This window comes from Phyllobates terribilis, unplaced genomic scaffold (genome assembly GCF_046119375.1).
Source record: "Phyllobates terribilis strain yellow unplaced genomic scaffold, ASM4611937v1 Scaffold_14__1_contigs__length_39327217, whole genome shotgun sequence".
Lineage (NCBI taxonomy): Eukaryota > Metazoa > Chordata > Amphibia > Anura > Dendrobatidae > Phyllobates > Phyllobates terribilis.
Window position 1 is genome coordinate 21,190,703 of NW_027362774.1, and position 27,621 is coordinate 21,218,323.

The 27,621-nt window shown below is 41.6% G+C and overlaps 1 protein-coding gene across 1 annotated transcript in view; it reads right to left on the reverse strand.

The window, feature by feature from the left end:
- RHPN2 (rhophilin Rho GTPase binding protein 2) overlaps positions 1-27,621 on the reverse strand; it is a 58,085-nt gene that overhangs the window by 10,881 nt on the left and 19,583 nt on the right. The window contains exons 2-8 of the mRNA XM_073659760.1: positions 22,638-22,750; positions 18,373-18,501; positions 16,098-16,173; positions 11,822-11,899; positions 10,006-10,130; positions 5,104-5,270; positions 639-826 (exon numbers count right to left, since the gene is read on the reverse strand). Coding sequence (XP_073515861.1) covers positions 639-826; positions 5,104-5,270; positions 10,006-10,130; positions 11,822-11,899; positions 16,098-16,173; positions 18,373-18,501; positions 22,638-22,750 — 876 coding nt within the window. The remainder of the gene's footprint in view (positions 1-638; positions 827-5,103; positions 5,271-10,005; positions 10,131-11,821; positions 11,900-16,097; positions 16,174-18,372; positions 18,502-22,637; positions 22,751-27,621) is intronic.

The following is a 27,621-nucleotide window of genomic DNA, read 5'->3' on the forward strand; positions in this document are numbered from 1 at the left end:
CGAGTGTGCCGCTATGCAAAGAAAAACCTGGAAAGGGGATGTAGCTCTGAATTAGCACTGCAGCCCCTTCATTCTCAGTGAGGGTCCCAGAGATCAGACTAGGGTCGTAACCATAATCGGTGCAGGAGTTGCAATCACACCCAAGGCCTGGGTATACTGGGGCCCAAATTGCGCCTTTTGACCAATACTATTAAAGACTTTCAATAATTAGGGGCCCAAATGGAGCTTTTGCATTGGGACCCACAAGATTCAAGTTACGCCACTGGGTCAGACCCTCATTTTTGGTTTTGCACCAAGATCATCAGACAGTTCTGAAGCGGATTATTAATGGGGCACCCAGACTCTGAACATGAATACTGATCATTGGTCACATCAGATAAGTCATCCATATGCCTACGGGCACCTTAAGAGGCAGCAATGAAACACTCAGCATCAATCCCAGTGTTGACCTGGGCACCACCCTCTACCAATACAAGCGCCCGAATTCAATCACTTGCAAAAGTAGACAGATCTGATGACTTATACGTGTGCACATACAACAGTCGGGTTGCTGCAATATTGTTAAACACTGCGTCATTTATGGCATTCTCGCCACAGCCGGATGTGGTATCTGACGTACGGAGTAAGACGCCATGTACCTTGGCTGCTTCCTGTGCCATCCGCACCAAAGTGCAGAACTCATTCTGCACTCCTGCTACGATCAGCTTTTCAAAATAACACTCATGGGCTTCTGCCAAAAACATCTTAATGAGGGCTCCCAACATGGCCGGACTCATGTCATAACTGGGGGTGTGGGTGAACGTCTCTTTAAGATAGCCGAGTACACCTGAAAGAAAGGAAGAAGAGACTGTCAGCAAAAAAACTGCAAATTATTAGTGCACTGGTTAACATTAGACACTCAATGCCAAGTAGCTGCTGCAAAAGCATGTGCAATTCTAATCAAAATGGAACACATCCCAAAAATGCAAGACACAGATCGGGGTACACTGGTTAGAGAAGTTGTACTAAGTATATAATATATATTTCCTATCACTGGAAGGTCCGAACGCTGATCCCAAGAATGAGAGCCCCATCTGAATGAAGCGTAGGTTGAGCATGCACACATCCATTGATTCTCAATGTGACTGTACTCTGCAGTCCCATAAAGAGTGAATGGAGTGGAGATGAATGCATGTCCTCCGCTACATTGAGATAGGGCTCCCGTTTCAGGATTCCCAGCGGTTGGACCCCTATCGATCAACAAAAACGTTGACTGGGGTCCAGTGGTTACCAATAAACTAAAACGTCACTCAATGCCAAGCTGCAGCTGCAAAAGCAAGTCACATTTTAGAGCACATGAAATAATAGGTACGAGTAAAAGCTATAAATTTACTATAGTTTTGAATACATACATCAATCACTAGTAAAGTAGGGCATTATTTGGATACTACCCTGAGAAGCATGTAGAAGGTTTCAAGGGTATCAGCTCACGTTGAGCAACTGCATTAATAATTCTGCTGCTTTCACTGATATCATATCTCCCTCCAGGAGTGACTCTATCCTTTCAAGGTTGTTAGTTTACCAGCAGTGTTGACTGATTTTCAATGTCACCTTGCAGAATTGTGAATGCTGCTCTGCATGTGACGAGAGTGTAAAGATAATGTGCGCTGATTATAAACAGTCCAAAAAGAATTGCTTTATTAATCCGGTAGTATAAAGGGCACAAAACACAATAAATATCGGCTGCGCTCCCAGGCAACATGTTTCACACCTACACGGTCCTTTGTGGTGCATGTAGGTGTGAAACATGTTGCCTGTGAGCGCAGTGGATATTTCTTTTCTGCCTTTTTAGTTTTAGTGCTGTTGTGTTCAACTATTTTTTGTGCCTTTTATTCTACTGGATCAATAAAGCAATTCTTTAAAGAAGATGTGCGTGGCGGCTATCGTTTGGACTGTTGCTATTACTGGAGTATTTTGCCTTGCACCCGGAAGGGTGAGCTCGTTTTTCACATGAGCGATCATCTCTGCCCTGTTGAAAAGACCAGCGCATATGCGATTATCTCCGCATATGCCAGTCTTCTGACTCTTCGTAATATAGATGTCAAACCTGATGTTCCTTTTGATGTCTCCTACGTCATCCAAAGACTTAGTCAAATCTTTGGTTGAGAAGAAGACCGGCGCCAATCTTATCGGTAATGTAGATTTCAAAAACCTGACGACAGCTTCCCTTTAATATCTTTTAATATCTGAAAATACGTCTGATGTCAAGATACAATGCAGGATAATTGGTAGTTGTAGGTACAAATCCCATAAGACATACCAGGCCTGTTGCTTGCATCAACATTGTAAACTATAATTCTAGGACTGGTGCATGGTTTTAAATTTTATTACATTTCCTATTTTACTGTGAAACACCTATTTATATAGTATGCAGCCATATAACGGCCATATAGGGGGCAAAGCTGCAAAATTAAAAAGTGTGAGAGTTTTCTTGCACTCCTCGGATCTCCAACATGTTTGCACACCTCAGTTATTTCAGGCACTGACTGTAAAAACAAGGTTAACGTTCCAGGATTTGTACTGTAACCGGTCGGACTCGTTACACTAAATCAGTCCTTGACAGAAGACTTGCAGACCCGGCTTTCTTCTATTATAAACGGCCGGCACCTCTGTGTGCACAACATCTGCTGGGATCCATTATTTACTTGTAAGATTGTTCTACTTGTACTTTAAAATCCACAAAAGAAAAACTTTCCGTTCACAGTTATTGTAAGAAAAAAAAAATGCCATTTCACCTCGTCTTAAAGGTAGCCTACGCCTACGGCAAGTTGTATGCAGAGATTTTTTTTAAGACAAGTTGAAATAAAAAAAAATTCTTACAATAACTGTAAGAAAAAAAAAATCTGCACGCCTGAACTTCACTAATGCAGCAAACAATGGTCTGGAATTTCCATCAGCTTTTGGTATTGATTGACAGGTAACTAAACGGTGTAGGAGGTTTAGATGCCTCTATGGCTTGGACTGTGTTTATCTGACAACTCTCAAGTCCTACGTGCTGCAAAATCAGAGTATTAGGCGGGGTTCACACTTTACGTATTTGGTGCAGATTTTTCACTTGAATTTTCTACACTTAAAATTGTCTGTATTTTACAAGTATCAGCAACATTGATGAATTTTAACTAAATCTCATCCACATGGTGTTTTTTTTATTGCAGGAATTTATTTTTTATTATTACAGGAAATTATTTATTGCAGGAAATTGTTTTTTTTTTTTTTTTAATTTACAAATTCTTGTGCAGAATCGGCGCAAATTTCACCTTTTGCAATAGAAAGGGGAAAATCTGTAACAAGATCCACAGTAAAATCTGTATGAAACACGCACAGATTCTGCAAGAAGAAGAGCTTTATACCAAGTATCAGATAATAATTGGGAGCTTCCTGACCTCCATTACTGGGATTTATAAGTCTCAGAATTAGGGTGCAGTCAGACGGCTGTATAAATGGGACTGAGATCAGGACGCGGTGCATGGACTGGCCTGTGGCTCTACTGACCTGAGTGTGACAGCTTTATGTATTTCTATGTAGATGTCACACTCGAGTCAGGAAAGCTGCCGGCCAGTCCGTGCACTGCGTCCCGATCTCCGTCCGATTTATATGGCCGTCTGACTGTGCCCTAAATCTGCACACTTACGGCTTAGTTGCTTGTCATTTATAATAATTCTGTCCTTGTCTGTAATTTAAATCAGCTCTTTATGGAAGGTGGCAGAGCTGCAGTGTAAAGCACGGGGGAGTGTGAGCCTCTGATGAGTAGGAAACAAGAGTCACACTGCAACAGACAATGCAACTAAGCACAGATAGTGATATAAATCATAATCTCTATGCTTTGGCAAGCTGCCCCTTGTAGATGGGCAAGTATTGATGGGAAGTGCGTCTTTTTATACAAAACTGTTGCTAAAAGCGGAATTAAATTTTAGAAAACCGCAGCAAACTCTTCTTGGGGGCAGCGATATTAATGGTAGGAATTACAAGAATAAACAAGTCCTATTTATTCCTTCCCTAAAGGGAGAGGTGGACCAATATTAACAGCTATGGCAGCTGAAAATGCGCAGTGTTCTGCCCTAGAATTGCATGTATAGGAAAATGATGACATATTATAAGTGCACATATTATGAGACGGGTGCAATTTAAACGAAATTATTGAATACAAGACTGCAAAGGGTTAACTTAGCAGATGCTGGGTGCCCAATATAACTAGTCCTTAGCCTCCATAGCACTTCTCTCAAGCTGTATTCACACATTGCAGCTGTGGTGCTTTTTTTTATGCAACTTTTAGAATCAGTCGTTGTTTTTTGGGCTGATTTTTAAAAAAATTGCAGCAAAAATTAGCATTTTTGTCCTGGTCGCAGCAAAAAAAATAAAAAAAACGCACATGGCCACATAGTGTTTGATACAGTATTGTGTACTAGGTTAACTCTTTCTGCACATATGCGGATGCACGTTCGTTTATTTTATTTTTGCACAGTTTTCGGCACATATTTTGCACTTAAATCCATGTAAAATCCATATGCCACGCATGCAAAAGGGTTTAGTGCAACCCCGTTCACATGGGTGGGGAATTTTCCACATGGATTTTTCTTGTCGCCATAGCAAAAAGTATCTTGCTACTAATTTTTGGTGCACTCCATGCGGAAATTGTAAGGATTAGCTGCATTGACAGATAATGGAGCTGATTCTAGTGCAAATCCGCAGCAGAAATCTTGTAAAAAAAGATTTGATTTGTAACAAATTGAATTCAGTACGAATTTTCTGCAAATTTCGGATTTATCAATATCCGAATATTTAAGGACTTAATCCATTTTCTTCAATCCTTTTTTGGGGGGGGTCCATCAGTCGGGGTCCTCCACCAGCTGTCTCATCGATGTGCGTCAGGACCCACACGACCATTGGAGACCTAGTCAGCGCCAAAAGATCTGAAAACCGGAGAAAGTGAGCGGAGGAACCTGGCGGAGAGCTGCAGCGACATTATAGAGGAATATAATCGTTTATCCCCCTTGTCTATGGTGACCATTAGGTGATACTCATCAGGCTTATATTCTATATCTACTGTGGACTATATAACAGTACCCGCAGCTTTCTGGAACATGGTCACGGCCTCTTCCAGTCCGGTTTTCGTCTGTCGGTTGCTGCGGGTCCCGATCTGTGTGTATAGGGCGGCCATGTTGAATAAAATGCTGGCCTTCTCCAGTGAGATATTCGGCTGACTGACAGGAACGCCAGTAAAGGAGTCATACCTAAATATAATTTAGATTATTCGTTTTAATTTAATCATTTAAATTAATGATAGTCTACTGCGATATCCAGTTAAAAAAACAAAAACATATACGCTTTTTTACAATGGATTCCAACAGTGACAAATCATATGAAGTATCAGGTTAACATGCAACTGTATATGATAAACACATAGCTAAAATGTGGTGTTGACATAGTTTGGGATCACTAAGAAATTAATAGGCCACTAGGCCTCATTTATCAAAACTGTCTTTGTTGCCCATAGCAACCAATCAAAGCTCAGCTTTCTTTTCTGAAACAGCTCTGGCAAAATGAAAGCTGCGCTGTGATTGGTTGCTTTGGACAACAAAGAGAGTTCTTCTTTCATACGTCTCCCCCTAACCCCAGACTAAACATGGTCGCCTCAGCAGAGTGCATTATAATTCGGAAACATATTTTTTTTAACCCTTGTTTATTAATAATGATACAATATTAATAGTTTTAATTGATCTATTTTAGTAAATAATACTCTACTGCTATATGTAGTAATAAAAAAAAATATTTTTTTTTACAGTGGATTCCTATGGCGACAGATCATATGAATCATCGTTTTAGCGTCCGAGTGTACTGCGGTGTTAACATAGAAATGATTAGGTTACTAGGCCTCATTTATCAAAACTGTTCATTGCCCATAGCAACCAATCAGAGTTCAGCTTTCATTTCTAAAACAGCTCTGGTAACATGAAAGCTGAGCTGTGATTGGTTAGATAGTTCCTCTTTCCTATTTCTCCCCCCTAATTTCAGATTAAACATGGCCGCCTCAGTCGAGTGCATTATAAATAGGAAACATTAACGGAAATAAAAAATATATATATATATATATATATATATATATATATGTGTGTGTGTATGTGTGTATGTATGTATGTATATATATATATATATATATATATATATATATATATATATATATTTATTTTTTAACTCTTGTTTATTAGTAATGCAACAAGATAATTAATCTTCCCCTCCCTGGCAATTCATCACAACGTTTATACAGGCCCGTGGGTACATGAAAGGCTTAGTCAGGCCTATAATCTAAGAATCAAAACGCAGCCGGTCATTAATGTTAAGTCTTTCCTTTTATTCTGTGCACTCAGCAGATGCGGAGGAGGAACAGAAGCCTTCATTTGTGGCCATGTTTGCACTCATACCTGGCCGCACCACTAATTGTTTAAGGCTGAATAAACACTGGCCACTTCTGACCTATTCACATGACTTAAAGGGAATGATCAAAAAAAATGTGCCATATAATTCTTGATATTATACCAAAGGGACATATTTAAAGGGGCAATACAGTACAGACCAAAAGTTTGGACACACCTTCTCATTTAAAGATTTTTCTGTATTTTCATGACTATGAAAATTGTACATTCACACTGAAGGCATCAAAACTATGAATTAACACATGTGGAATTATATACTTAACAAAAAAGTGTGAAACAACTGAAAATATGTCTTATATTCTAGGTTCTTCAAAGTAGCCATCTTTTGCTTTGATGACTGCTTTGCACAGTCTTGGCATTCTCTTGATGAGCTTCAAGAGGTAGTCACCGGAAATGGTTTTCACTTCACAGGTGTGCCCTGTCAGGTTTAATAAGTGGGATTTCTTGCCTTATAAATGGGGTTGGGACCATCAGTTGTGTTGTGCAGAAGTCTGGTGGATACACAGCTGATAGTCCTACTGAATAGACTGTTAGAATTTGTATTATGGCAAGAAAAAAGCAGCTCAGTAAAGAAAAATGAGTGGCCATCATTACCTTAAGAAATGAAGGTCAGTCAGTGCGAAAAATTGGGAAAACTTTGAAAGTGTCCCCAAGTGCAGTTGCAAAAACCATCAAGCGAAACAAAGAAGCTGGCTCACATGAGGACCGCCCCAGGAAAGGAAGACCAAGAGTCACCTCTGCTTCTGAGGATAAGTTTATCTGAGTCACCAGCCTCAGAAATCGCAGGTTAATAGCAGCTCAGATTAGAGACCAGGTCAATGCCACACAGAGTTCTAGCCGCAGACACATCTCTTCAACAACTGTTAAGAGGAGACTTTGTGCAGCAGGCCTTCATGGTAAAATAGCTGCTAGGAAACCACTGCTAAGGACAGGCAACAAGCAGAAGAGACTTGTTTGGGTTAAAGAACACAAGGAATGGACATTAAACCAGTGGAAATCTGTGCTTTGGTCTGATGAGTCCAAACTTGAGATCTTTGGTTCCAACCACCGTGTCTTTGTGCGACGCAGAAAAGGTGAACGGATGGACTCTACATGCCTGGTTTCCACTGTGAAGCATGGAGGAGGAGGTGTGATGGTGTGGGGGTGCTTTGCTGGTGACACTGTTGGGGATTTATTCAAAATTGAAGGCATACTGAACAAGCACGGCTACCACAGCATTTTGCAGCGGCATGCTATTCCATCCGGTTTGCATTTAGTTGGACCATCATTTATTTTTCAACAGGACAATGACCCCAAACACACCTTCAGGCTGTGTAAGGGCTATTTGACCAAGAAGGAGAGTGATGGGGTGCTACGCCAGATGACCTGGCTTCCACAGTCACCAGACCTGAACCCAATCGAGATGGTTTGGGGTGAGCTGGACCACAGAGTGAAGGCAAAAGGGCCAACAAGTGCTAAACATCTCTGGGAACTCCTTCAAGATTGTTGGAAGACCATTTCCAGTGACTACCTCTTGAAGCTCATCAAGAGAATGCCAAGAGTGTGCAAAGCAGTCATTAAAGCAAAAGGTGGCTACTTTGAAGAACGTAGAATATAAAACATATTTTCAGTTGTTTCACACTTTTTTGTTAAGTATATAATTCCACATGTGTTAATTCATAGTTTTGATGCCTTCAGTGTGAATGTACAATTTTCATAGTCAAGAAGATACAGAAAAATCTTTAAATGAGAAGGTGTGTCCAAACTTTTGGTCTGTACTGTATATCTAGAGCCTATCTGTAGCTTTTACCCTCTATTATCAGCCATATCGCACGTGGGAGATACCAAATATGTTGATTTTTCTTATTTTATGTAGATTTCGCTATTTGCATTGTTACTTTGCACAGGTTGGGCTTTGTTGGAGAAGTAACATGCCAGATCGAAGGACCTTCAGTAGCCCCCCAGCTGTAATGAAAAGCCATTGGCACCCCGTGGACGAGGGGGCGATGGACGTCGGAAACGCTCCCTCCCCCCAATTCAGAGTGTCCGAAATGACAAAATCACGATTGCTAGAGGGAATCTCAGCGATTAAACTGTTGCGATTAGATTGGATGCCAGCTGTATAACACAGCAGGATGTGAGCCCACACCGTATAGTGATGGTGTGCTTCCGCCATACATGTAAAGCAGGCGTTGTCAAGGGGTTAAAGGGTCTATTCACCACTATATTTTATATTACAAATGTGCCTAGGGCGGTTCTAAAATATATACTCATTTAGCGGACCCCCACTACTCTTTGGTACTGCTGTCAATGTCCCCCACCGGTCTCCTTGTTTCCTCTTCAGGCAGGGGATGCCACTTTAAAACACTGTGACCCTATATAGTTGATATAAAAAGCCCATCGCAATTAATCACAGCCTAGATTTCATTTTACTTTATATCAATTAAAGCTGAGCTCTGACTGATCGGTATGGGTAATAAAGATAAGGGTGGGGGACAAGTTTGACAAGTGAGGATTATTCTGTTTTGCTTTCTAGGGTTTTTGCAGCATTTTTGGGGGTCAACAATATGCAGAATGCTCCGTGTTTGGATTTTTGGGGCATTTTTCGATAAGATTTGAAAAACGTCCAAACACCAAAAAAGATTGAAAAAAAAAAAAAAGCCAGCTACCGGTATATAAAAATACTTGAAAGTCATGGTGAGGAAACCTTAGGGTGGTCAAGAATAGGTGCTGACATCAATCTTTCTTTAGTTCTGATAGTCTTGGTGGGGTTCTGTGAGCAGGGGCCATCCTTCAAGGAGTATTCTCAAGTTTGGAAGTTATAACTTCCCAATTGTTGGGCGACCGATTGCTAGGACCCCCACCTATCCCCAGCGGTGGTTGATTATGCCGATCTATTCATTCTTATGGGAGTGCCGAAGACCAGACGAGCGCATGTGCGGATGTGTGCATGATCGAGCACCCAGCGATCGAGAAGTTATCCCCTATCTAAAGGATAGAGGATAACTTCCAAACCTGAGAATACCCCTGTAATTCTTAAGTCCCTTTTTGCACTGGTTGATGCAGTCCCATTGTACCTGCAAATATTATCTTCTAATATAGTGCAAGGTAATAATGGCCAAATTCTCTTTTCTAGATAGCCCCGTGACAGTTCCTCCATAATTGACTCTAAGATGTTGGTGGGCCAAGCATATTCTGATGCTCAGCAAGGCAACGGCCCTTGTTGCTTTCACAAAACTGATCAGATGAGTGTCGATATTTTTCTAAGCAAACCTGTTCTGACAACCCACACAGCATCTCCGATTACATGTTTGTGAAGTCTACAAAGCTCCCGAAGGGAAAATACTTTTAGAAAAACTCCGCCAGGGGAACACAAATTCCCCTGTCCCTCTCCCCTGTATCTAGCAGTATAGAATTACTATTTCATGGTGCCTATTCAAATACATGGCTGCATTAAGTCCTTCAGAGCAGCTGTTTGCAACCCCTCTAAGACATGGCCTAATACGTCATCTAGTAAGACAAACACTTTAATATATATATATATATTATTTCTTACCATGTGAACAGTATCCCCATATTTCTGCTGGATGGAAAGAACCGGTTCTCCAGGAATCCAAGCTGCTGGAAATAGCTGGTTAACATCTCAAGGCCGGCTTCATCTCGGCTGGGAGTTCGGCATGCCTATAAAAAGGAAATAGTAATGCATAAAGGAGTAACTATAGGTGGTGCCGAAACTGGACCCCACTGACTTAGGTCATTTTCCTATATATCATAAATTTTGCGTTTCTTCAACAGCATTTTTTTGGGCTGAAAATCTGCTGCATTTAACAGTTCAACCAAAGTGGATGTGATTTCATGAAAACTCCTGCCCAATGTACGCTTACTCTGTGTGTTTTTAGTACAGTTTTTTTTCCCTATAGACTTCTATGTGGAGCCTGTAAAAAAAAATGCAATTGTGTTTTTTAAATACAGAATCTCAGTGATTCTGCGATACAAAAAAAATCGTATTTAAAACGTTGTGTCAAATCTGCACCAAAAATGCATCAAAAATTAGGAAAATGGAATAAAAAAATGCAAAAACATAACACTCAGAAGTTTGGTATTGCAAATTTTGGTGCGGAAAACTACAGAAAAAAAAACCCTGCAGCAATTCATAACATATCAAGGCCTTAGGGCTAATTCCACTTTTCTTGCATATGAGAAAATCGGACTATTCTGATCAGAGTGTGGTACTCCAACTTTCTCGCACGGGGTGAAATGAAAAAATTCTTCACCTTCTTCGTTCTGACAGTTCATGAAAATCGGATCGCACTTGGATGTCATGCGAATGCAGTCCGATTTTTTTCACAGACCAATTCACCTGCATTGCAGATTTTGAGCCGACAAAATCGGACACGTGTCTGCGATTTTCCATGGTCCACTCCGTCCGCAAAAAATCACTGACTTGTGAATGGTACAATAGACTATTAAAGGTACGAGTGCTATCCGTGAGAAACACGGAGAGCATTTGTACGCAAAAATTGGACATCTGAATGAGCTCTTAGGGTCCCAACGACCCCTGTAGGACTACAGTGCTATAAATGTAGGTCCAGAGGCCTTAATCCTGCTGCAGATTTAGCATCATGGCTCTCGACCTTCATGGTGATCCCTTAAACTTTCCGTGTACGGCTGCAGTACATAGGTGAATATTTTTTTCATCTGTTCCTCATAGCAAAAAAGCTAATTTTTGGGTTTGAGCCACTAATTGTACAGTATAAATGACATAAAAGTATGCCCGGCACCGGTTTGTTTGTTTTTAACCCTTGCTCTACTGCTAATCTCCAATAGTCACCAAATATACCCTTCTACATCTTTCATATGACTAAAGTGGGCAACGGTCCAGCAGCAGCCAGCAGAATAAAAAGAGAGGGCAGGCGGCCCAGAAAATCGACTTAGATTGCACTGTATTGTAAAGTTTCAAAAAAGTTAAATTTTAACAGTTTAGAGTTGATTTAAAGGTCTCGCTTTGGTGAACCTTGGCTTTTATATCAGGGACCTGCAAGAGCGGGGGGAAGCTCTGTTGTGAGGTCCTGATAATTAACTAGGTGGGAATCTCTGCTTATAAGCGAAACTGCAGACTTGCTAAAATGTTTCCGCCACTGACCTGGTCGTAAATTTACAGATATTGCAGCTGTTTGTGTTACATCCGGATTCTGCCGAGGAATTATTGTGGATTTTACCCCTTATAACAATTGAGAGGGAGAGAGTATAAAATCCACAGCATTTCCGCAACAGAATAAATATGCTGCACATTCAAAAATTTACTAAAAATTTTGCTCCCGATTTTGTACCCAACGACAGTATTCGGAAACCACTCGTAATAAAGCCTCTACCTGTCTGAGGTCCATCAGATCAGCCAGCTCATTCTCATAATCAGCTCCATCTTCACTGTAATGTTCCAATATAAAGTCCTATAAAAAAAAAAAAAAAAAAAACGTTAAAGGGGTTCTCCACTTCGGACAATCTCTACCTAATAGAAGCGCCCCCCTGAAAATATGCAGATCATGAAGTGTCTCCCTGCTGGGATCTCCAGTGATCGGCGTGTGAATTTTGCAGTAAATGCTTAACTACAGGGCATGTATAGAATTGCACATGAGACATTCATATCTATGTGTCATCCGGGACAGTAGAGGTCCTCCAGAACGAGTGATGCTCTTTGCAACAATTCCCTGATAGGGTTTCAAAAAACGGATTTTCTAGACCGAACAGCCCTGTTAATGTTGCTTTACCAAGGGATGGTATTTTTGTGGTTTATCAGTGTGTACAGAGTTAATGCTCAATGACCATTTCCCAGAAACGTTTCAGCGTAATTAGCAAAGGGCTGAAAAGGACGGAGCGTTCTATGAATAATTAACCAATGTGGCATTTTTATTACTATACAATGTTTGACCACTTTGACGCCTTCTTCAGTTTCCTATCTTTACAGCATTTCATCGTAAGTCAGGTCGTAAATTTAGGCTCCGCTCACTAATAAAATTTTAGTTTTAAGGTCCAGGGTTTCAGATTGGACTAGGTACTGTCTACGGGACTTGCCATATAGTCCCCAAACATCATTTGCTCATTTGTTAATTTTAAAACTTGGTACAAACCCTTTGAGCAAAACAGAAACCCAAATCTGTCTAAAAGTGGGAATCTGCCAGCAAGTTTTTTGCTATGAAATCTGACAGCAGTATGATGTAGGGACAGATACCCTGATTCCAGCAATGTATCACTTAGTTTACTGGGTGCAGCAGTTGTTATACAATCACAGTTTTCTCTGCTGCAGATCTAGTAGAGCTTGGAATGCTGAGCCTGTATAACCCCGCCCACAACACTGATTGGCTGCTTTCTACTAATCAGAGATGGGGGGTTGGACCAGGAAGTAGGAGACACCTAGTCCTGTAGTGATAATCTTCTGCTGATAAAAAACTGATTGTATTGAAACAGCAAAACCAAGCCTAGTAAGTGATACATCACTGGAATCAGAGTCTCTGCCTCTACTCCATGCTGCTTTCAGATTGCATAGCAAAAAAAATTGCGGACAGATTCCCTTTAAGACCAACATCCATTTTATGCAGTGTGATTATCTCACCACCAAGGGTTGCCTAAAAATATTCGCTGTTTTATGCAACCCCCTTAAAGAGGAGACGGTCAAATGTGGCCAATTTTTGCTTATTTTACTTCTCGTGCACACATGAGTATTATGGAAAAAGTCCATGAAAATTTGTGGATTAAAAAAATAAACACTCGGTGTGTGTGCAGGAGGAGTAAACGAAGAGGAAAAACTGGTCACGTTTGACCTGGAGACAAGTCCGCTTTAAGGGTAAGATCAGTGTCTGAATGCAAACCAAAAGCAAACTGCACATGAAATGATGTCACTGGACTCGGCTCTAAATCATTTATTTTTAGTTTTAGGCGGAGTTCCACTTTAATAAGGAACATTACTAATCATTATTATACCAGCTAATACATGAGGATGAGTAGCTCCGGAGAGGAATCCTGGGTGTATTCTGCATTAGTCACTGACAGATCTTTCCCCGGTGGTAGTTTTGGAGGAAAGTGGTGGGTGTTGCCCACTGCGGGAGATCTGCTCTTTCACTGCTGTAAGTTTCCTCCGCTGTGGAGGGGGGGTCGGGATGATTCAGGGCACGATAATACGTGACGTATCTCTCGGGTCACATTTCAATTAACTGAACGAATGAGTCTACATTTACTTCTCTAAAAATAGACGGCGCTCGTCATCCTAAGAATAGTAACTTTCACTCTTGCTCATCTTGAGACGACAGAAGAATGATAAAAACCTCTGGAGTAATATTTGTAGGATGACTAGTCAATGGGGTCGAGTTCTCTATCATTTCATACTAAATTCCTACATTTCTTTAGGATATGTTTCATGCATGTGGTGTGGTTGGATCTAAGAGAACAGCGCCTACGGGGGGTCTGTGGTAGTCTTAGACACGCCCCCTGTCTTATCATTGGTTGAGGCTTCTGCTCTGCCCCTCCCTCTGTAGCTCTGCCTCCTCTGAATGGCTGAGGATTGTAAACGTAAGATGTAATCTATGGCTACAGTTTAGCTGCAGGGGGTCTGGGGTAGTCTGAGACACGCCCCCTGCCTTATTATTGGTTAAGGCTGATGCTCTCTACCTCCTCCCAGTGGCATACCACCACACCACTGCTGTGGGGCCCATGAGCCAGGGGGCCCGCAGTGGGCCCTCACCGCACCGGGCCCCACCTCCACCCGTTAGCACTCGCACGGCCCGGCCGCCCGCACATAATGATGGGGGTGGAAACGTCTGCTAATGCTCCCTCCTCCATCATCACGCTGACGGCTGGAGGGGGGGACCCAGTGCAAGCAATGATGATGGAGGAGGGAGTGTCAGCAGGCATTTCCACCCCCATCATTCTTCCTCTGCGTCTGACGTGTCGGAGCAGCGGGAGTGATGACGTCATTACAGGGCGCCCACAGCTCTGAGATGTCTGGCGCTTCACACCACACACTGAGGTGAATCAGTGACCGGTGGCTATAATACAGTATGGAGGGGTGCATTATACTATATGGAGGACCATGGGGGTGCATTATACTGTATGGAGGACCATGGGGGTGCATTATGCTGTATGGAGAACCTTGGGGGTGCATTATATTGTATAGAGGACCACGAAGGTGCATTATACTGTATGGAGGACCTTGGAGGAACATTATACTGTATAAAGGACCATGGAGGTGCATTATGCTGTATGGAGGACCTTGGGGGTGCATTATACTGTATGAAGGACTATGGAGGTGCATTATGCTGTATGGAGAACCTTGGGGGTGCATTATATTGTATAGAGGACCACGAAGGTGCATTATACTGTATGGAGGACCTTGGAGGAACATTATACTGTATAAAGGACCATGGAGGTGCATTATGCTGTATGGAGGACCTTGGGGGTGCATTATACTGTATGAAGGACTATGGAGGTGCATTATGCTGTATGGAGGACCTTGGAGTTGCATTATGGAGGACCATGGAGGTACATTATACTGTATGGAGGACCATGGGGGTGCATTATACTGTATGGAGGACCATGGGGTGCATTATACTGTATGGAGGGCATTGGGGTGTATTATACTGTTTTGAGGACCATGGGGGTGCATTATACTGTATGAAGGACCATGGGGAGTGCATTATACTGTATGGAGGACTATGGAGAGAGCATTATACTGTATGGAGGACCATGGGGAAAGCATTTTATTATATGGAGGACCATGGGTAGTGCATTTTATTACATGGAGGACCATGGGGAGTGCATTATATTCTATGGAGGACCATGGGGAGAGCATTATATTCTATGGAGGACCATGGTGAGTGCATTATATTCTATGGAGGACCATGGGTAGCGCATTATACTATATGGAGGATTAGGGGGGCATATTATATTGTATGGAAGGCTATGTTGGGACATTATAAGATGTGGGGGTCCATTATACAGTGTGAAGGTTTTTTGTGGGGTCCATTATACTGTTTGGAAGGCTAGTGCGGGCCATTATACTGTATGTAGGCACATTAATGTGCATGGAGAGCTGTGTGGGGGGTTACAGTTGGGAGATCATACTGTGTTTGGGGTCACCATACTTTTCCTTGGGAGTTGAAGTGGGGTACAGTAGGGTCATTATACTGTGCATGTGGAGGAATTCACCATGGGGGTATCATACTGTGTTTGGGGGACACTTTTATTTGCATAATACTTTATGGGGGCAATGAAATAGGAATCTACGACTTGAGCAGGAGGAAAATTACTATGTAAAGCCTGGAAAGTCGTGAGATCTTCTTTTCTGTGACCCCGACAATTTATTTAATTTTATTTTTTTGGGGGGGGGGGGTCTAATCAGAACTTCTGCTATGGGGCCCCATGATTCCCATGATACAGAAGAAAAATAAAAACTGTTCCACAATCTGTGGAATAAGATTTTTCTTATAACATAATAATAAGTAATAAGTCACCTTTTAAAAAGCTTCCAAATATATGTGACAAAAGACAATTCTACCGTAACCCATAAAGCTCAGGAAAAAGTACCCGAATCTTCCATGTTTCATATCCGGGCAGAAAATTATCCTTTGAATCTAGAAAGAAAATATTTCAAGTTACCTTGAACACCGTGGTGAAGTTGACATCTTTTGTCTCTTTAAGGCCGAGAGGGATGAGGGGAATGCTGGCGGTCTGCCTGTAATATATAATGTATTAGGAGTCGATCAATGAGGGCACATCCTATAGCAACCCGGCCCCGAGAGAGCGTTGTGCAGTCTAATGTGAGTGCAAAGGAGAAGGGTAGAAGAACTGTAGCATAGGTATCTCAGAGGTGTCTACTAATAGATTCCTTATTAATGTAGCAAGCTGCATTGCTTACAATATCTCCCTAATAAGTCGAAAAAATACCTAGGTCTATCAAGTCCAATTTCATATGGAAGCACCATATAGCGGCACACAAAGTGCCTAAAGTGGTTGTGTATGATTAGAGCAACATGGCTTTTTTTTTTCCCAAAAACAGCGCCACACCTGCCCAAAGGTTGTATGTGGTACTGCAACTTAGTGTCATTCACATTAATAGAACAGAATTGCAATACCAAACCCAACCCATAGATAAGAGTGGCGCTGTATCCAGAAAACAAAAAAAACAAAAAAACAGCCATTTTTTTCTAATCCCAAAGTGGAAAAATGTGTTTATTTTGGCAGAAAAAAAGTGCGACTTTTTGAAATATTACGTTGCTCTTGACACTTTTAGAAAGTGAGTGTGTCAGCTGCATAAGTTTATGATTGGAACTTTTTAAAGAGGGAAGTTGGGTGTAAAAAAAAAAAAAAAAAAAGTGGAAAATCAGTTCTAGACATGAGCGTTAAAAAATGTCCCAAACTTCTTAAACATTTTGCAACACGGAGAAAATTGGAGCGAAGAACAACGGCAACGCAACTACAGGCAAAACTGACTTAAAAAAAAATTAATTATAAATAATTCCGTATAGGGTCACACAGTTCTGCGCACGGAACCTAAATAAAGTGGGGACCCCACGATTTGAGACAGTGGAATCCCAGCGATCACTTCTTTGTCTAACTAATGGAGGGGTGCTCTTGATTAAGAACCCTCTTTCAGATGCCCATATTTCTGAACAGCAATGGACAACCCCTTTAAATAAATAATATTGGCAAACTAACGAAAAGATGAAAAAAGTGCAAACTAAAGCGTGAACCTGAGCCCGGAGCCAGCTGCTCCATGTCCTCGCAGTGCTGAATCTGCAGCTTCCTTATCTAATGAGTCTGAATATTGCAAGACGCAGGGAGGCAGGGAGTGTTCACTAATAGCAAGTGACGACGAGTGCTTGAAACCGGGTCATGTGCTCTCTGTAATCTGCCATTACCTCAGCGGCACTATACACACCCAGCAATCATGTCCACATTCTATAGTTATTACTAATACCCATCTATGAAGACAGGACGGCCATAGATCAGCCATAAAAGTCATAGTAATGTATTACAAAGCAAAAAAATAAAAATAAAGATGACTTGTCGCTTGCTATAAATGTGTAATCCTTTATAGCTGGTGTAATAGCCGCTGTTCTCCTGAATCCGGCGCTGTTTTTCTTTTGTTCATGCGCCTCTCCATTCCTGAGATATGGCTGCATCTTTCTCGCATATAAATCTTGTCCTGATAGCCAAGGGGGTGTGGTTCCTAACTCTTCTCTGTGTGCCAGGCCCACTTGAACAATAAGACTAAATTTATATACAAAGAAAAAGGGGCCATATCTCAGGAACGGAGAGGAGTAGAAACAAAAGAAAAACAGCGCCGGATTCAGGAGAACAGCAGCATTTACACCATGTAAAAAAAAAAATATTTATAGCAAGTGACAAGTTCCCTTTAATTTCAGTCATGCTGGCACTTTACATTATCTCTGCGGGATTGGGGTGCATTCTTTTGCACGTGCGGGGGAGTTTCAGATCCTGGACTCCCACAGATCAAAACTTTTGAAATGTCACTATAGCACAAGTAGGACTTTAGACAAGAACCATCCAAATATTTTCCCCCCCGAAAAATTGCATTAAAATAATTCCAAGTCTTGCAACTGCAAAGTAAATCACAGCAAGTGTGACTGCCAAACAGCTAATGTGACCCTTATCTGCCAAGAAATTCTCATTCTGTCCTTAGGGACACTCGAAAATAGATCTAAATGTGCCAATGCAAGCGATCTAATCAGGAATTCAAGATATGACTCTCTGGTAAACAAAGGCAGAGCCGGAGCGGAACAACGGTCGAAGGTCTGCTATTAGTTCCTCGCTCAGAGGTCAACGTGGTCTTCATAATAGTCTAAGTCCTATTTACGATTTTTGGAGTTTTATCTGTGAACTGATAGCAAAAATTGGTGACGGGTCTTACTCTGTGTGCTGGTAGACCTCCACCGATATGTTCAGACATTCCAGCTCTTCTTTGAGAACCTGTAGGTTGGAGTTGACGTAACTCAGTTCCAGCAGAACCTGCTCTCGGACTTTGCTGTTGTTGGTGGCCCTGTACGGACAGAAAATAGTAAGATATTGTTAGGAGCAAGAAGTCTCGGAATATTCTTCAACTGCGAGGTATATTATACATGCTCGGAATTGTTCACATTCTCCTTTCCAAAGGATTATGTCTTAAAGGGGGTTGTCCAGAGGTTAATCCGACAGCAGGAAATCAAATAGTATTCACCTGGTAAATCCCCTGCCGATTCAGCGCCAACACTCCTGTGGTCCTCCCTGGTCTTTGTTTAGCTTCATAGAGCAATGATGTGGCCACTGCAGTGATGCCACCATGCACAACACATGATCACTCTAGCAGTAAAAATCATTTTTGATACGTTATTGCCATTGTTCAGCACTGTTGAAAATTTTTTGGTTCAGAGATCCCCACCAATTGGGGCAGAAGCACTCAGAGCATGCCAATACCGGTGTGTGAGTTTCTTTTGAGCCCCTTGATTTGATCAATCAGTGGTGGTCCAGGTCAACAGTACTGAATAGGGGCTTCTACTTCTCAAAAATTATTTAATTTTTCCTTTTAAATGCTCAGATAATCCTTTTAAGCCCTAGTTCCACCATGAGTTTTTGGAGCATTTTTTTTTCCAGCTGCATATTTTTTTTTACCCCAAAAATTTTAACAGTTCTAAAAAAGCGAATGGGATTTATATACCGTAAATCTCTTGCCCACTGGGTTTACCTGCGAAAATTTAACTGCAGTGCGATATTGAAATCTGCAACATGTCAATTTCTCTTACGGAAAATGCAATTTTTTTTTTCCAGATTTTCCCCACAGATTTGAATGAGATGAGAAAAAATCCACAGATAAAAAAACACATGCATTTTTTTATTGCGGTTTGCAGTAAATATGCACGGAATCCACATGACTTTTTCAAAGCCAAGTAACAGGAAGTTTCCAAAATAAAGTAGTTTTTATTTAAAACACAAAATATCAAAAAGAAACAAAAATTGTAGTGGGGTAAAAAAAGCTAATAAAAATAGCTAAAAAAAGCCATAAAAAAATGCAAGTAGCATCATTTAGCAAATTGGTGCAGAAAAATTGCAACATCAAAGACTCACCAAATGCTCATGGTGGGAATGTAGCCTGCAAAAAAGTATCTGTTTTAAGGGCATTCCTATATGAACCTAGAAACAGGTCATATTCCCATGTGCAAAAAATGCTGCGCTTTTTCTGCAGCTTTCAGCACCGAAATATACAACAATCTGCTTGAATTATTATTTTTTTTACGGTGTTATATTCTTTTTTCAACGCGTTTTTGGTGCAGATTTGATGCAACGTTTTTTTTTCAATGCATTTTTTTCAGCAACTCAAAAGTTCTATAGGGGGGAAAAAACGCCGAAAATTGCAGAGTTCGTCGGTGTCTTTAAATGCAGAGAGGGCATGAGTTTTCATCAAATCACATCCACTTTGCATGGACAATTAAATGCAACAAAGTTTCTAAAAAAAAAAAAAACACCACATTTAAGCTACGTGGAAACAGCTCTTTAATGTCCCGATTTTGGCCATTGAAATGTTGGTAGGTGTTGGACTCGGAGGACGAAATCTCTGCTCAAATTCAGCACTTGCATTTTGCCATTCAATCAGATGACAAAGGGCAATAAATAGGGATGGGTGGACCCATGGAAGTTCAGGATCTGGTACACGACTCAAACTTTATTCCAAAGTTCGGTTTGGGTACCCAAACTTGAATTAGAACCTGAACCCCATTGAAAATAATCTCTCTCTCACTTCCAACAGACTCCGAACATTCCATGGACTTCCAGAAGTGTTCGGCGTTTAGCACCAGACACTAACTGTCCGGTACGAACCCCGAACTTTCAAGTTTGAGTTTGCTCAACTCTAGCAATAAACCATGTAAAGTACTTGGAATATGGCTGACTAAGGGCTTTTATACTGCTTTCACTCATCCCCTTGTCAGTCTCCTATACAATCGTCTCTATTGTCTTGGAGAAACTTCCTCAGTATTTTGCAGGGAAATTAGAGAGTAATTGGATTATCCAACTACCAACATGAAAAGCGTTGCATGCTGCTCCGTGGTGGGAAGGACAGTCATCAAGATTGTGAAGAAGACGGCGTCTCTGTTATGGCTCATTTTAGAGGATTGTGAACATATTGGAAAGAAGTTACTTCTTTGAATAGTCGTATTGGTGCATTCGGCGGATGACACCATTGAATTAATCCTTTGTTAGACATATTAAACAGTCTATGATTTTTATCGGACGCCCTCATATAACTCGTCCCCAGAGGCATAACTTGTTGGCTCACCATGTAAAATCTGATGGCTTTACCTACCACTGACTTCACGCTCTATAAAAAAATGTAAAAATGTGGATAGGATACTCGCGGTGCAAGCAGCATAATATGCCTCCATACTGCCACATTATCTTATTGTGGGCTCCTATACAATTAGGGGTCTTTTTTTGCAACGGTCATGGAGCTTCTCGGTGCTACAGACCCCAGTGAGTGCTCCCCAAACCCTGTGTCATAAGGGTCTTTTCTCACGTGGCAAATTTATTGCAAAAAAAATTCTACACCTAAAATCCGATCTATTCATCTGAATCTGGGTTTCTTTGATGGCAAGCACATGAATATTTTCAGGTGCAAGGTAAAGGCATAGAAATTTCTGCAACATCTTTAAGGTGCATCCACGTTTGCATTGCAGAAAACGTGCAAAATCTGCAAGACAGATCACTTTCTGCAGCATATTTCATTGACTCTCACTTTGATTTTCTGCTTGCGAGTCTGCGGTATAAAATCTGGATGTGCTCTTAAGAGCATCTGAAAGAGCCCTTACACATCCTGAATTTGCAGGGGAATTGCTGCAGATTTTTTTTCCAATGAAAAAATACCTTGCCCCTTGGAATTCGCCAATCTTGGACCGCAAAGCAAGGACTCTCCCGACCTTCATAGAAATATATATGAAGCTTTCACACTTGGATTAGGAGACCTGTGGCCAGTCCCAGACCGGACCGATTTGCATGGACGTCTGAATGAGCCCAAACACTCATAGCTATCCGTGCATTGCACTAAAAAAATGCAAATTTGCAATATTTTAGTTTTTTTCTGTGCAGAACATTTCAGCCTATGTGGATGGCACTTGCAAAATACAGTGCAAATCCGCAGCAAATCCACCACACCTTACAATTAATTAATAACCTTGATCTCTACTCATTCTCTTTTATGACATCTCACGACCACAGGATAATCACAGTCAAACACGAAGACCCTAATGATAATGAGGTTGTACCACGAGTAGCACATTATTGAGATTTCTTCCGAGACTTGGGAACCGTCTGTAAATTTGGACTTGGGTGAGAACGAAAGTCTTATCCTGTGCGATAAATCAACTATCCGGTAGGTTGGAAATCTCCATATATCCACGCAATGAGGTGCAGCCCAATCCATGATCCAAGTCTCCAATTTGGAAATGTTCTAGGTAGCTCAGCCACTTTACTTCTCATCTCGGTTAGTACAAAGGATAGTGGCACCCCCATCTTGTACTATACCCCATCTGAAAGGACCCACACAATTGATGTCTTATCTTAGGAGTAATCTGCTCTCTCTGAAATAAGAGATGACTAAACTTTCTTTGGTTCTTTTATGAGTTTTTCTTTGCATTTCTTGGAAGGAGGAGGATGGGAAACCATTGTCCTCCGAGGACCACCAAGACAGATCCTCTGTAAACTACAATGGCCAGTGTAGTGAACACGTTGACTTTTCAATGACCGCTTCTTAGAAAAGGATTATAAACTTGCCCGACTTGTCTACTAAGAGTAGGTCATGGCGCCAGTTTTTATTGGGGTTTGCAAAAAAAAATTAAAAAATCCGGAGAGCAGGTAAAGATTTGATATCTATGGAATGATTCGAAGATTAGTGAACACGTGTGCTTGTGTCTAGCTGGAAGGGTTAATGGCGATCCCTGGCATGGTGCCCCCCCACTGGGTACAGGCACAGTAGGTCCTCCGGAGGGAGAAGGTTTGGTAACCTGCGCATGAACTGTTGCTACAATCAATGCGCTGTCTCGCTGTGTTCATTAGTACGCGGCATCTGTTGGGAATCTGCTCTGGGAAATCTAAGATCACCGGAGCCAACAGAACAAAGGCTTCATTTTGTACAGAGAGATGGGAACATACCGCAGGAGGTTCTCAGCCCCGGCTCTCATCCGCATCGCTTTCAGGATCTGATTGTTCAACCCGGCCCTTTGATTCTGCAATTTGCTGCGACCGGTCTGTGCGATGGCCTTGCCCTAGGATTAATAAAGAACATGTATATTTGTTAGATAAGTATCCAGCAGGCAATAAGTTAAATAAAACTTTTCTTTTGCAAGTGGCAGCTACCGACCCGACTCATCACATCGCTATATGATCACGTCGCTGAGCAAGAGCCAAGAACATCTCCAACCCCGAGACGCTGCAGTCTTTAAACTGCTTTTTACACAATCATCTAATAATTCTGCAAAGCCGTGCGGCGGATACAACTGCTGGGGGAACGGCTATTCCCTTGCAAAGGGGCAGATAAAATACTGCAGATGCTCAGAGTGTGAACGCAGCCTATGATCTCGCTGCTGGAACCCAATACCTCAATGCTGAAGTAAGGTGCCCCACGGGATGGAAAAAAAAATCCATTGGGGATGTCAATGCAAATTCTGTAGAAAATCCGCAGCACTGTACTGCAACTGAATTCCACTCTCTGCAAATCCAGACAGAAAACATGTATGTGTAAATGTACCCCAAAGCTAAACCTAAAAGACTATTCTAGTTGAGGCCACTCATCCAATCCTAAAAACTGATTTGCCCCCTTCCTGGTCAAGGCGGATACATTGTCAGAGAAGTGTGCTGGCTCAGGTTATGAACCAAGTATAATAGTCAGCACACTTCTCTGACAATGCATCAGCCCTGAACAAAAAAAGGGACTAGCCCCTGAACAAAAAGGAGACTAGACCCTGGACAAAAAGGGGGCAGGTATAGCTAATGAACTAAACTAGATAGTCAGAGATGGGACCTGAACGAAGACAGAAAGACAGCCCCTTCCATAATCTGCTGATGCACAGTGGTGAGAGGAAGCTTTCTGCCCGATTTGTAGCAAAATGGAACTTCATGGACCTCCGGATCGGCAATGAAATCATGAGAAGTTTTTATATTTAGCAGGTCCGACCTTTGGGACCCCATCGTTTTGCGAAAACTTGCTGATCGATGAGGGGTCCGACCAGTGAGACCCAAATCGATCCTGCCAACAGAGATCTACAATATCCCATTATAATGCAGCGCCGACTATACATATACGCTACCAGTGCATTCATTGATTGCAGGAGAAAGCGGAGTACCACGCTGGTTTATCCTCGGCAGTCACATTGGCGACCTCTCCAATCTACAGGGGCACTTTAGAGCTTTGTTTTGGGGACCGGTGAAGGTCCCAGTTATCAGATCTGATTTTTTTTAACACTAGCAATCCATTTACGTGGTGATTGTCCACAGACCATTATCCAAGCAGTTTCGCCTTTACAGAGCTTTTTCATAAGTATCGGCCTAGCTAACAGAATGGCCGCCAGTGTTTTGGTATGCAGCCAAGCGACGGCATTTCGCTAGGGCAATGAAACAGAGTTATGTGTTCAGAACCAGACGCCGCCATATGTTTAACAGGACGATACGCGATCATACAAAGTACGACACTCCCCGCCACTTCATATATACTGTATATATATTTACTGTGCCTACAGCGGCGTTTATGGGGATATCCCTAAGCATTCATGTCGGCTTTCATTGTCCTGGTCACTTGGGTTTTACACATCCCAGGATCTGAGTCATCCCTTAGTGAAAGGCGACCACAAAGCGTAGGATTTGTTATGAGAGTGGGTGATGTCACCAGACAATGAGGTGTCGGCGGGAGGCGAGGAGCAGCCATTGTCTGCTGACAGTCATTGGACGCACAGAACACCCTGCGTACGGCCTTTATATCAACGAGCAGTAAAATGGGACTGTTCAAGGCGATTTATCTGCGAAAAGCCGGCAGACTAGGCGTTCCTGTCTGAATGGGGCGATTTGTCAGCCCTAGAGAATTTATGACTACTTGAGAACGACGACCACTAAACCTAGACCCCCGATATATGTTTTATGAGGCTACATGTAGAGTCTTTGCCCTTTTCATGAGACTCTGCACAATAAAATGGTAAATTGACCAATTTTCTGATGACGGTCCTCCTTACAAGCACTCACTTATCACGCTACCCTAATGCCAGGGATGTAATTCTCAAAAATATGCTCTCTCCATATAGCGCCACTCCTGTCTGCAGGTTATATGTGGTATTACAGCACTGCATTAGGACATGTGTCAAACCTTAGATTCCTCATAGTCCCCCCCTTTTACTATGAAGACAGCTTTACACCCCTTTAGCATTTTCTCGACCAGCTTCATCAGGTTGTCATCTGGAAAGGCTTCCTCATCAAGAGTTTATGTGTGGAATCACCATCCTTTACAAAGTGTTTGTGACCATCAGTTGTGTTTTGTAGAGGCAGCGTTGGTACACAGTTCAACCCTAGCCAGAAAATGGCAAGAACCACTGAACTAAAAAAAGAGAAATCACAGTCCATCATTACTTTAAAGCATGAAGATCAATTAATCTGGAAAATTGCTAGAGCCTTGAAGATATCCTCAAGTGCAGTCATGAAAACCATCAATTGCTCTCATCAGGACCGCCCTAGAAAGGGAAAACCAAGAATTACCTCTGCTGCAGAGGATAAGTTCATCAAAGTTAGCAGCCTCAGAAACCACAAATTGCCAGCACCTCAGATAACAGCCCTCATAGATGATGCACAGACATCAAGTAGCAGAAACATCTCAACATCAAGTGTCCACAGGAGACTGTGAGAATTGGCCTTCACGGTGGAATTGCTGCAAATAAGCCAATATTGAGAACAACAAACAAGAAGGAGACTTCTGGGTTATCGTAAGGGTGATGTGACCAAGAAGAAGAGGAATGGAGGGTGCATCAGATGACATGGCCTCCACAATCACCTGACCACAACCCAGTGGAGATGGCTTGGGATGAGTTAAACCGCAGACTGAAGCCAAAGCGGCAACAAGTGCCTAGCTCCTCTGGGATGTCCTTCTATGTGACGTCCTGTGGAAGTAGCTGGATATAATGCCAAGGGGGGTGTAAAGCTTTCATCACAGTAACAGGGGGGCACCAGGAGGAAGCTAAGGTGTAACATATATTCTTGTTTGTTTCACACCTGTTTCATTACTCCCTGTTTCCATGTCGTCCTTCGTGATTTTGTTGCCTTCAGTCTGAATCTACAATGTTCACATTCCAATAAGAACAAGAATAAAACATTGCATGAACAGGGGTGTGCAAAGTTTTGGCTGGTACTGTAGAAGCTGTATAAGACAAATGCTCCAAAACCCTATAGCAAAAAAAAAGGAAATATTTTTTTTGGTTTAAATAAAATGGCCCAAACTGTGTCCATATCCTTTAGCTCATATTAGTGCATTTACGCTTAAAAGGATTGTGACATGTAAAACACTATAATACATTGGCACATATGAAGCTACAGGCAGAAAGAGTCAGCGGCAGAGACTAATACAAGCAGACCGGTGTGGATGCGCAGAACGCAAAGTCCTGGTGCAATGTACGATTATTTTTTAGTTCACACCCAGTTTTCGTTACGCTTATTGCTCACAGTGAAGGCTCGCCATGGAAAGAGCATGCCCTCTTTGAGTTGGTGAACAATAGCTGGCAGGAGCACCCAATACTGGAGACCTGCCTGGAATGTAAAATCAGATACTACAGGAACCAAGCGTCCAGAAGCCCAGCACTGGCAAACCGGATCCCTAATGACGATAGAAAGATAGATGGAGAGATAGATAGATAGATAGATAGATAGATAGATAATAAATATATAGATAATAGCTAATAAATAGATAGATAGATGATAGATAGATAATAGCTAATAGATAGATAGATGATAGATAGATAATAGATATATATGGATAGATAGATATAGAGAAATAGATACATTGATACATAGATAGATACATAGAAAGAAAGATAGAGAGATAGATAGATACTAGACAGATTGATGGATGGATAGATTCCGTCATAGACAGATAGATAGATAGTAAATAGATAATAGATAGATAAATAATAGATAAATAGATAATATATAGCTAATAGATAGATAGATAATATATAGATGATAGATAGATAATAGATAAATAATAGATAGATAATAGATAGATGATAGATAGATAATAGATAGATAGATAATAGATAGATAATAGATAGATAAATAATAGATAGATGATAGATAGATAGATGATAGATAGATAATAGATGGATAGATAATAGATAGATGATAGATAGATACTAGATGGATGGATAGATAGACGATAGATAAATAGATAGATCTTCATATGAGATAAATAGAAAGAATTGTTTTGCCCATATGAAAAGTCCAATACTATTAAAGGGAATCTGCCAGTAGGTTTTTACTATGTTATTTGAGGTCAGCAGGATGTAGGGGCAGAGACCCTGATTCCTGTGATGTGTCACTTACTAGGCTATGTGTAGTTGTTTTAATAAAATCAGTGTTTTATCAACAGGAGAGCATCACTACAGGACTAGGTGTCTCATACCTCGTAGTCCTTCTACTCAGTATAGCCCCACCCCCACCACTGATTAGCAGTTTTCTGCCTATGCACAGTGTACACAGGAAGCTGCCAATCAGAGGTGCTGCTAGATCTGCATTGTATCAAAATGACATCATGCAAACCAAAAAGTGGTAGGAATCATGGTCTCAACCTCTACACCATGCTGCTCTCAGATTACATAGCAAAAACCTGCTGACAGATCCAATGATTATTGAGGGCCCTGTTGGATATTTTGCCTTGGGGTCCATGAACTTTAAGTTTTTGCCACTAGATAAGCTGAGAACTAGACAGATAAGTGGAGGAAGGCTTCTGCATACGATCTCCAGCTCTGACATGGCACACCTGGATCATACCGTACACGCTCCACCCTGGGGGCAATGTTTTACCTTCTGAGGCTGCGCGTTCTGCACATAGAACAGTATCTGTAACAACTACCGTGGGATCACATTGTATTACGCCACGGAGGTCACT